The sequence below is a fragment of the Nuphar pumila genome, chromosome 14 (assembly GCF_984573655.1).
Source record: "Nuphar pumila chromosome 14, dmNupPumi1.hap1.1, whole genome shotgun sequence".
Lineage (NCBI taxonomy): Eukaryota > Viridiplantae > Streptophyta > Magnoliopsida > Nymphaeales > Nymphaeaceae > Nuphar > Nuphar pumila.
In genome coordinates this window covers 8,733,938-8,746,196 of record NC_143262.1, presented here as the reverse complement: position 1 = coordinate 8,746,196, position 12,259 = coordinate 8,733,938, and the positions used below count along the sequence as shown (strand labels likewise).

General features: G+C 39.2%; 1 protein-coding gene across 1 annotated transcript; it reads left to right on the top strand.

The window, feature by feature from the left end:
* Nucleotides 1-4,564: 4,564 nt before the first annotated feature.
* On the top strand, nucleotides 4,565-7,353 carry LOC149816273 (UV-B-induced protein At3g17800, chloroplastic-like). Its single transcript, XM_089987823.1, has 4 exons — nucleotides 4,565-4,695; nucleotides 5,083-5,228; nucleotides 5,734-6,023; nucleotides 6,146-7,353. The coding sequence occupies exons 2-4, from the start codon at nucleotides 5,088-5,090 to the stop codon at nucleotides 6,987-6,989; spliced, it is 1,275 nt and encodes a 424-aa protein (XP_089843949.1). The 5' UTR covers nucleotides 4,565-4,695; nucleotides 5,083-5,087; the 3' UTR covers nucleotides 6,990-7,353.
* Nucleotides 7,354-12,259: the final 4,906 nt, after the last annotated feature.

The window sequence follows — 12,259 nt, the reverse complement described above, 5'->3', positions numbered from 1 at the left end:
ATGTTATTTGTCTACACAGATCAGATTGGACAGGATGCCCAGATGATAGAAAATCAACTGGAGGATATGCAATATTTCTTGATCCAAATTTAATATCCTGAAGCTCTCGCAAGCAGTCAACTATCTCCAAATCTAGTACTGAAGCTGAATACTGGGCACTGGCAAATTCTACAACTGAGGTCACATGGGTATATTTTTTACTTCAAAAATTGGGCATCCAGTTAAACATATCTCCTATTGTGTGGTGTGAGAATGATAGAGCTTCATATTTAGCAATCGACACCCAATGTATCACAACTGAAGCAAACATATAGAAATCGACTTACATTTTGTAAGAGATAAAATTGCAAAGAAGGAGATAGAGGTGAAGTACGTATATATAATCTATAGACTAGCTGGCAGATATCTCGACAAAACCTCTTTCAAGTCAGAGATTTCAAGAACTGTACTACAAACTCAATGTTAGTAAGAAAACCTTGAGTTTAAGTTGGGAGGCTATTAGGTCAGATAAGAAGGATGACTTACCAAAGTTACCATTATCTAATGAAGATCAATTACCATCTAATTTTGTGGTAAAACAAGAAAATATAACCAATATGGATTCCTCTTATCATAAGAGAAAGGATAACATTGGAAGGAATCCAACTAAGGAAAAGAGTTCAGTTGTAGCTAAGGATAAGTTTCCAGCTAAAGTCATTGAGATTGAGGAAGCTCTCACGTCAATACGTCAATTAGATAAGGTTCCAATACTAATGTAAATCCTATTACCAGCCTAAAAAATTACCATAGTGGTAAAAGGCTTGTATATAAAAATCTAAATGGTATGAATGAAAAAAGATGAGAGAGTGAGAGAGTTGTCGTGGATGTAGGTTCATACAAACTGAACCGAACCGAACCACGTTAAATCTTGTGTGGCATGAGTATTTCTTAATCTTTCACTATTGGATGGGGTGTTTTAAGCTTTTGATACCGGTGATTAGAGAGATGAAAACAATTATGAAAAACTTACTTGGGCATGACAATGAGGAGAACAAACATATTCACCTCATCAGTTGGCGTCAAGTGTGCCTTCCTAGATGGGAAGAAGGATTGGACATTAGAAATTTAGAAGAACTTTAATATCACTGATTTAGCCAAACTAGCTTGGCAAGTGGCAACACGAGTTTCAAGTCTTCTATCTTATGGAAGCCAAATGCTTAGCGAAGATCTCACTGTGGGTGCATCATGATGAAAGGGGCTTATATATCCCACGCATGGAAAGGCAATGAGGTTGATTGAATGAATTAAATGGTCAATCAGGAGTGAAGTGTGAATTCTGGTTCGACTCGTGGAGTGCAGAGGGACCAACTATCCTTGAGCTCCCTCATAATACCCAATGAGTAATGTACCATAGTCTCCCTCATATCAAGTTTGATGATATAATCGATACAGGTATTTTTCCTAAAATGCAGAGTAAATGATCAAACTCTTCGTATGCTCAGGAAGCTCATAATGAAAGTGCAAAATCTGAAATGAGAGCTGAATAGAGATGCTAAGATAACATGGAAGCAACAAAAATAAGTTTCCTCCAAGAGATTATGGGAAGGTCAGGCAGATCCAATCTTTAGGCTGACTTGACAGAAAAAAGGTTTTCCCGAGGCTGCCTTGACAGAAAATGGTAGTGTTAGGATGACTGTTAACACGAGTGAAAAAAATGGGCAAGATGATTGTAAGTAGATGTGCGGTATGCAATAAGGAGGAAGAGACAAACACTCACATATTTCAACATTGTCCATTAATCACAGCTATATGGAGAAGAGTTGGTCAATTATTTGGTCACTTGTTGAGCTTTGATTAATCAACAGTGACCAACATCTCTAAATACCACTTTTTGTTTTTAACCATAGGAAACCTTTCCAGAGATGGGTCACTGGATGAGCTCACCTCTCTACAAAGTAAACCCTAAGCAGTTCACCAACTCTCATGCCTTAAGAGGGACTAACTGGTGAAGGTGATAACGTGGGATTCGATATGGCATCCATAGATCTTAATTTGTGCACCTCTCTTGGCCAAGAAATGAGATCATGTGCAATGTGATTGCGCTCCTTAAGTGTGATGCTGCACCAAATCACCCACTAAATGATGCTGGACCCCACAGCCGATAGGATGTATCCCAAAGATGGTGGATAATTAGGTGCAGCAGCACACTAAAAGTATACAACTACGTTGCACCTGATCCTCCATTGTTGGCCAGAGGACAACCGTTTCTTATTGTCACTCAATTGGATAAAGCTAAGATGATGACAAAGATGATAATGAGGTATCAATGGTGATGATGATAAAACGAAGTTGAGTTGTTTCAAAAAAAGATTTTTTAAATTTCATGATGATGATGATGATGATCATGATCGGGGCGTAGCTAGGGGGGACAGGACTGGGCTACAGCCCTGCCTCCCCCAAACAGTTAAAAAAAAAAAATTAAAAGCCCAGTCCTAGCCCTGCCCTGATTCCATATGAAATAGATTTTTATCCATTTTTTAGCCCAGCCCAGTCCTAGCCCAGCCCTTACTGCAGCAAATAGTTTGATTTGTCCATATGAAATAGATTTTTATTAATAATTGTAGCCATTTTTTATTTTATCTCAATTTTTTTTTTCGGGGGGCGCTGCCCCCGAACCCCTGACTATCACACAAATAAATTTTTTTTCTACACCCCTGTTCCCCCCACCACCACACACACATGAATCCTAGCTACACCCCTGATGATGATGATGCATATAAACTTCCTACAATTGCAAATAAAAAAGACGAGGGCCTATTATCCAACATTTCATGCCAGCCTCATTCTTTACGTTCATGCTTGGCTGTTTAGAATCCCAAGAAACCGCGTAAGACCTGATCGTGCTGACTCAGCCTGTGTAAAACTCCGAGGCTAGGACCCCGGGGCCTATGCTATGCATTGGCTTGCGCCATGAGAATCGAAGCCCCCACCCCCCACTACACCAACTCCCTTTGGGGCAACTTCTTCGAACCTTCCTTCTTTCACCTTTCCTCGTCATTCAACCACCAAACTCAGAAAATTCATAGCCCATATTGGACTTTGTTTTCATAACTTTGACTTTGACTAAACAAATGCAACTTGGTTACTCCAACGACTTGACCTCCCTCGCCCCCCCCCCCCCCGGGTCAAAGACTCGGTTTTACCAATCACACCCAAACTTGTCATCCAGGTTATAGTAAAATCTTGAGGGGTGCAAGTGGGTTGGATCTTTATCTGATCCAACTGAAAGTAGCTCGGGAGGATATAAGTCCATTAAAAATGAGGTCTATGTAATAAGCAATTCAGATTTGGAACAAGTAATGTGGGATTCAATATTCCAGTTGGGGTCAGAGTCAAATAAGTAAATAGGGTCCGACTTTGGTCAGAATCGAGGGTTTCTATGGGTCTAGCATCACAGGGGGTTGGATTATATATTAATTTTGATCCAAGACTTTACTATATGTCCTGAATCAGATCTGGATCCAGAACCAGACCTACTTATTGAGTGCACCTCTTATGCAGATGGACGGTGGTGAGCAGCTGTGCTGTGCAAAAGAGTGTTCTCTTTTTTCAAAATACAATACTTACAAAGTATTATCTAGTTTGAAAACATTACTTTTTCTCACGATAATAATGCAATAAAAATCAACTTTTTTTTTAAATGACAAGGAAACCCTCACCAAAGACTAAGTCGCCTGATGGGCTCATCATCCCTGAGGTAAAATTGGCCGGGTCATGAGCTGCTCTTCAAACCCGAGCCCGTTAAGAACCAGGCCAAAGCCTGACCGTTAGTAAATGGGTTCTGCCGACCCAGCCTGATGCCCACCCCTACCTAAGACCTTCTTGAGAAAACTAAAATTTTCACAATATTGCGATGTTTTCCCAAGTCCAGATTTTCATGGGAATGAAATTTTTGACATTGATCAATACAAGTTAAGCCTGGATAAGATTAGGGGTATCAACTGGTCGGGTTTGGTTCGGACCCACGTGGAACCAGACCCAAACCTCACTTGAGATGATGGTACCGGATCCAGACGAGTCTAATAGGACCCACCATAAGAGAAACCATGCCCAGATCCTATAAAGAATATGTGAACCAGACCCAGACCATACTCAGTAAAATAATATTTTTTATCATTTTTACATTCAAAAATTATGAATCGTAATGGAACTCAGGTCAGGCCCGGGTCTGGTATGAACTTTCACAAACCATGGCCGAATTCTAATCGAGCCTTTTTATTTATCACCAAACCCTGACCTTATAGGATTTGGTACGGGTCGGCTAGAGGTCAAACCCAACACCCACAGCTAGGACTAGGCCGAGTCGACCTACTCCACATTGAAAGCAACCTAGCCTTATGGGGGAACCTTCTTCGAGTTGGACTGTTTGAGTCTTCCCGGGTCTGTTTCCGATTCGTATCGTTTCGGATACTCATTTTCCGAGTTTCTATTCCGAGTCATGATAGTTGGAGGCAAAGTGAGACACGCAAATAACAAAGAGAGCGACATCCCCGTTTTGTCCCTATTCGTCTCGGTATCTTTCCGAGTCTTCCACGCTTCTCCTTTCCCCCAACTACCATCTCTCTGTTTCTCTTCTTCCTTCTCTGCGTTCTGCTCGATCCTTCTTCCCTGTCTCGTTGGAACCGCTTCTCGATTTCGAAGTTTCAGAATCCATCGGTATTGTTGCCTCTCTTTCTGTTTCAGAAGATTGATCGTATTCGTAGAATCAACTAAGGCTTTTTCATTAGGCATTGAAATTATCGCCTTCTAGGGTTAGGTTTAGGGTTTCTGGATGTTGGGAATCGTTTTTTTCATCTGCATTTAGAGCAGAGGTGAGTGGATTTTAGAGTGATGGAAGATATGGATTCGGTGGGTTAGGGTTTAGGGTTAAATTTATTGTTTAGGTTTTGGTGATGGGGAAGGTTTTGGGGTTAGGGGTTTTGGAAGGGACTTAGGGTTTTCGGATAGGTGAAGTGGATTCTTTGTTTCTTTTCCTTTTTGGGGTTTATCTTTTTTTTTGTAGTTGTAGTGGTTTGGGTTTGATGGGAGGTTTCTGGGATGCAGGTAACATGGACGCGGTTTCCGTTCTCAGCGGGCAAAGGGTTTTTGGATCCGGCGCTGTTGTTGCTAGAAGGTGTAATTTAGTCGCGAGACCGAGTAATTTTGGGGCGAAAACGGCGAAATTCTGCCTTCCTAATGGGTTTCTCAAGGTATGGGAGATCCTATTCTTGCTTTCGGAATGGGAGATTAAAAGTTTTTCCTCGTAATTGAACTCTTTGATTCTTAGTTGGTCAGGACTTTTGATTTTTTGTTTTTTTGTTTTATCAAGTTTGTGCTAGGTGATTTTAGCTATGAATCTCTTCTTTCATACCTTTTTCCTTTCCTTCTTTCTTTTCTCTTTCTAGAAAAATTCAAGTTAATTGACAATTTTTTATATATAATACGTGTAACAGAAACCCCTATTCTTATTGTTTTATCTTATTTGCATTGGACTCGTGATTGACGATAGCTTAGTCTCCTGTGGAAAATATATGCTCTTCGCGAAACCATTATTAGATTGGTTTGTGGAGAAGATTCTATGCTATCTGTAAAAGTTGATTGTTTGTTTTATGCATCTTACAAGTTATAGTCATGGGCAATTGCTAGTTTGTGTGTGCTTGGGCATGAAATTCTGGTCTTACAGCGGCTCGCTCGCTTTTGCATTGGATGATACAGCACTGCTCATTGAATTTAGTACTTAGGAGTGGGGAAAGGCAGTTGGCTTACAAAGTTGGGAGGAGCATGTCTGCGAGAGCGTCCATGGATCCCTCTGCATCGTCATCCCCAATAGCTCCCCTTCAATTGGAATCACCAACAGGGCAGTTTCTGGCACAAATATTGAGGAACCACCCTCACCTTCTTCCAGCAGCTGTTGATAAACAGCTCGAAATGCTGCAAACTGATCGAGATGCAGCTGTACAGAAGGAAAAACCTGCTACGACTGGCACAGACCTTGTTTTGTACAGGTTAGCTTCTAACGTTGTTTTCCAACCGGACCAATTAAACCAGCATACCTTTGTGGCTTTCACCATGGTGTTTCAAATTATGACGATCATTTTCGTTACTAAAGTTTTTTTACTAACTTTAGGAGAATCGCGGAAGTAAAAGATAATGAGAGAAGAAAGGCATTGGAGGAGATTCTGTACACATTGGTCGTGCAGAAGTTCATGGATGCAGATGTGACATTGATACCCGCTTTATCGCAACCATCAGATCCTTCTTGTAAAGTTGATACATGGCCCCCTCAAGATGAGAAGCTTGAAGAGGTTCATTCTCCTGAAGCGTATGAGATGATCAAGAATCATCTGGTTCTTATACTGGGTAACCGAGCCGCCGATTCAAGTTTTATTGCTCAAATAAGCAAGCTCAGAGTAGGACAAGTCTACATGGCGTCCATTATGTATGGCTACTTTCTTAAAAGGGTGGATCGAAGGTTCCAGCTCGAGAAAACAATGAAGACTCTTGCTTTTGATATGGATAAAGAGAACAGTGCTCTTCAACAAGAAATGACTGATGAGTCAAGACCCAGCACCTGGACTCAGAGTCAGAGTGGAATTTCGCCATTGTCTCAAGGTCCATCCATGGTAGAGAGTAATCAACAAGCTGCAAATGCGAGATTTAGCCCTGAAGGTTTTGGTTATGGGGTAAAACCGTATCAGTTACGATCCTATGTTATGTCATTTGATACTGAAACCCTTCAGAGGTATGCTACTATAAGGTCCAAAGAAGCTGTCTCTATAGTTGACAAACATACTGAGGCATTATTTGGAAGGCCCGAGTTCTTGGGGGGCATGGATCAATCCAAAGATGAAGCTATCAGGATCAGCTTTGCGGGCTTGACCAATCTGGTACTAGAGGCTGTGACTTTTGGATCCTTCCTTTGGGACGTCGAGAGCTATGTTGATTCAAGGTACCATTTCGTAGCAAATTAAACCGAACAGCTCTTGCTGCAGGATACAAAAGTGGGGTAGTTCCGTGAAATAAATCAAGTGGCAACCCGTCCTGTAAGCCACAGCTTCACTGATTGAGAATGGTATTCCTGAAAAATTCTGGCCATTTTTTTGTTACAGAAGTGTGAGGATCTAAGACTCAAGTTGTCATTTGATTATACACATTTATGACCATGACTGACTATACGAACTCGATGATTAGGCAATGGTCTTGAGAGCTGTAAGTTTGAAATTGCTTCTGTAATTAACAAGATCTATGTCTTCTGCTTAGGCAGCATATTTTGATGGAAACATATTTTTTACTATAACTATGATAAGAAATATTGTTTATGGGACTTTTTTTCAAGACTGTCGCCCACAATATGATCTCCTTCACTTTTGTATCGGATGAAACGGTAAGTGCAATGCAAAATTTTCAATGAGGGTGAATCCAACGAACTATTAATGATTTATGTTTGTTGATCCTATGCACAATTACCAGTCTTTGTTAGGAGGTGCCCAAGATCTAAGAAAATGCTAGTTTCGGCACCCGTTTTTCCTGTCACTAGTTTTGTTCAGAAGCAGAGAGAACTTGTTATGCTATAAGAAGGTGAGAAAATTCTCTCTCGATAGGGTAGATCCTCTTTCATCCTCTTATACAACAGAAGGTTCACAAAATCATAGTGTAACAGGGGATCTGTGGTTTGTGAGCTTTCCCCCTGATATTTTCTTAACAAACGCAAAAAAAATCCATTTATTAATTTTCCCTTGCCAAGAAAGAGGTATGTGAGTGTGGCCAAAGGCAACTTGCCCACAGCACACATTGTGGGGAAACCACCCATTTTCTTACGAAAATGGGTTGTTTCAAGAAATAAAGGGACTCTCCGAGACTGACATCAGTCTTGAATTCTACAAGTACGGAAAATCCTAGTTATTTGGCTGATCATTCAGTAAAAGGGGTGTGCACTGTTACACAGTATTCTTGGGTGTGTTGAGCAATTATTCAATACATCATGAAATTGGATTCTCAAACATGAAAACAAGGTGCTAGTTTTTTTTTTTTGGTTTTTTCAGATTTTAATTTTATCACCTGCACGATAAAGAACATAGACCTGGATGAAAGATACCAATTTATCCATGATCAGCTTCATCCTATCAGTGGTTTTCCCTCCTCTTCCCTGCTTAAATATCTGTTTTAGTCTGATCAACTGAATCCCAAGGAAGCTGGTGTATGTAACCTGTAAAATACTTGGGCTATTCTGTTATCAGATTTTCATTAGAATCTGCATTCTGAAGCAAAGGTTTATATGATGAAAAGGGCTTGGTGTCCCTCAGGTGGTTTTCCCTTAAACGACTGAATATGGGATTAACAACCAACACAAGGTGGGATTTTTTGCCTTAAACTTGATATTAGCAATGCCTCTAGTAAGATAAAATGGACTTCTAAAATGGGACCTCTGGTAATCTGGTTTCAGCTTTGCCTTGAACTGTTCATATGGCTCTTCTTAGCCCATTCACTTCTTTTTTTTCTGTAATATTATTTGTACTCAATGTGTGTTGTGCAACAAACTAGTAGGATCTCGGAGAAACCCCAGAATTGCTTATGAAGTGGAAAAGAAACTCTGCTTTCATTTTTTGTATCATCCAATGCATCAGTGCTGTGTTCTCCCATGTGGGGAATGGGGTTAGGCTGGTTAGTTGGCTATACCTCTTTGTTGTAGTCCTAAGATGCTGTTTACAAGCTAAATAGTCAAGTGAAACTTGAAAGGAGGGATAATTTGAGTTTAGTGATTCTAATCTGGCTCTTTACTGTTATTTATAGTGAAGGGTTTATCAACGGGAGTTTTGTGGCCTACCAATCACCATGAGGCTCACATGGTTAGGATGATTGTATGTGCCCTCTTAGACATTCCATAACTGATTCCGTGTGTGCTTCTCCTTGTGGTAAAGCCGAAAGGAACACCTTCCTAGTGGCATGGTTGGCATTCTAGGGACTCGGTCTTAGATCAGCTATACTTGACTCGGTGACTTGGGCAAGTCATGTTTTTTTTTACTTAATTTATTATAAATAAATAATATACATGTTTTATAAATATAAAAACTCTTTTAAGAGTTATGTTTTTTTGAAATATAGATTTATCATATGTATATATAATTTAAACTATATAGGACAAGCATCTACAGTTTCAAACCTTCAATGTTTCTCACTAATAAAAAAAGAAAAGAAAACAATTTATATTTATGGGAAATAATTATGACTAACAAAAAGGGAATACCTTTATAAGTTGAGATTGGCAGATGAAGCAATGAACCGTTAAATAGGCCATTAAAAGAACATGCTTAATCGGATGTAACGGATGGTGTCTAATTCAAAAACAATGGACTGCATTAAATTTAATTGGATGGTAAAACTACCTAAAAAATGGCCAACTACTCGCAACAGAAAAAGTGAAGCAATTAAAGAAGGCATGCTTGATTGGGTGTGACTTGTGAGGGGGGTGCATAAACTTCTTAAAAGTGAATGAACTTAATTAATCTTAACTAGAAAGTAAATCTACCTAAAAAAATGAAAACTACATGCAATAAACTAAAAGAGGCATGTTTTTAATTGGGTGCAAATAAAGATGCTAAACCTGTTAACAAGGAATGAACTTAATTAACCATTATTAAAAAACAAGGTAGATGAGACTCAGCTGACTCACAAATAAATCTTAACTGGTTCATCCATGGCATGTGTCTCAATTAACTTGGACGAGTTTAGTCTCTACGGACCGGTTGGTGGCCAATACGAGACAACTAGGCCGAGTCACGAGTTGACTTGCAGAGTTTGCCAACCATACTTAGCAGACAAGGAGGCCAGTACTTGAGGTTTTGCTGCCTTCTAGTCGACAGATACAAATCTACTTCCAGCATTATGACACCCTGCATGTAGGCTTCCCCATCATAAAAAAAAAGATCTCCAATTGTAAAAGTTATCTTCTATAAAGTGAAGAACAGCTTCATAAAAAAAAAAGATGGAGTTTTGTGAAGTTCTACGTTTTATAGAAGATTATTAAGGTTTTTATTTTAGTATAACAGTTTCTTGAATTACTAAAGTCAATGTTCAAGTTTAAATTGGAGACTTGCCTTGCCCTACCATGGCACTGGTTTAAGCATTATGAAGACGTGGGAATGATCTCTTCCAAACTGAAAACACTACAAATGCAGGTGAGGTGATCTTTTTTCAAGCACGATCCGTATAATTGCTATAGAAAAGATCAGTTCTGACTGCATTTTCTTTGAAAAGGTGCTGAACTGCAAAAATTAGGTTGACTTAGAAGTTGAACAAAATGAGCATTACTTGGCTTAGCAATGCATCATTTGTATGTGCAGGAGCAGTTAGTGCACATCACCTTGTGTTGGGACGTTGCAAGTTCGAATCCCAATGGTATATGGTTGTATAACTAGTAGGGATCTGCCTAACCCCATCTTTCTCTGTCTAAAAAAAATGCATCATTTATACAAAGGAGCTTCAAATGATGGCCGAATTCTTTTGTTTAATAGTCAAGTTGTGATAGGCCAAGGTTGATTGTTTAACTAGATACCATGTAATCTTTCTTTTCTTTTCTTTTCTTTTTTCTTTTTTTTTTTTGGGGGGGGGGGGGGGGGGGTGGTTCCGAATTTTGATTTCAGTCCTACCTGTAGAATCTTGTGCTTTTGGAATCCTCACTGTCTTAATGTTCAACTCATTGCTATGATGATCATGCATTGACTGTTAAAATTACTTCACAAGGATTTGATTTTTTAGTAACTGCAGTGTATGGACAGAATTATTATGTTCATAGGACTCTTTTTGACCATTGGAAGGGGCTTTGGTTTGACTCTCCATGGATTGCCCCTGGGGATTGGAACTTTGTTCCCTTTGCAGAGGATAGGAACGGTATTTCTCAAGACTATTGCTATGTAAGAGTTCAATGACTTAAAATCTGATTGTCAGTTTTCAGTGGTCCAAAATGATACCCCCAATTCACATGGAATAATAATCAAAAGGGACTAGATTTCAAAGCAAGATCGATCATGTATTTATTTTTTAACTCTGTCTGGTTTATTCAGTTTCCTTCGACTTCTTTGCATTATATCCCTCGACTTATTTCAGATCATGTGGGTTTGCTTGTTACATCTCATGATTTTAATTATCGTTGTAAGGTACCTTTTTTAACTTTTTAAGATGTGGTTGCTGCTACCTGAATGTTCTCATATTGTTTAGCAAGCTTGGAACATTAACGTGAGAGAAGTAATTATGTTTATTGTAACTCGAAAGTTGGATGGAGTGAAACTGTGATTAAAGGAGTGGAATTCGCTTTAAGTGGGCCATATTGAGATAGAATAAAGAGGAGCTCCAACAAGTTCAGATGCTTATTGATGGTGCTGATGTGCACGCTATGGAAAGAGGCCTTTCTCTGCGTGAGGAGTGGCAATGCTGTTTGCAAATGGAGGAGTTATATTAGCATCAGAAGGCTAGAGGAGTTCAATGGTTGCATGATGGTGACCGTAATTCTTATTTTTTTATGCTCATGAAAAAAAGAATATTCACAAGAATCATATCCAGAATTTGAAATCAGAAGATGCCGTGTTGGTATATTCTGAAAATGAGATGACCCAGGTGGCAACGTAATTTTTCATTGAATTCTTCTCAAAATCCCATGTATGTAGATGATTCTGAAAGTGTTGTTGAACCTCGTGTATCTGAAATGAAAAATTACTTCTTAGAGACTCCAGTTACCTCCTAGGAAATCCAACAAGCTGTTTTTGAAATAAAAGGTGATGAGGCTCATGTTCCAAATGGTTTCCCTGTCTGTTTCTTTCTGAAATTTTGGTATATTGTTCATAAAGATGTTTGTTGTGCAATTAAGAGTTTTTTTACTCGAGCCTTATTTTACGCTGTATTAATGCCACTTATATTGCTCTTATTTTCGAAAGTGGAAGGAGCTCAAAGGATGAAGGATTTTAAGCCAATAAGTTTGTGTAATGTCATTTACAAGATTATTTCCAAGGTGATGGTGAACAGGATATCAGGAATTTTAGAGAGACCAATTTCAGAAAATCAAAGGGCTTCCTTGAGAGGACGATTAATTCAAGAGAGCGTCCTCATAGCATATGGGATGGCACATTCTCTGGAAGCAAGTAAGCAATGGTCGATTTTATTTAAATCCGATCTTGTGAAGGATTATGATCGCGTTGACTGGGGTTTCCTACACTACACCAATATGAACATATAGTGACAGCTCCAATTT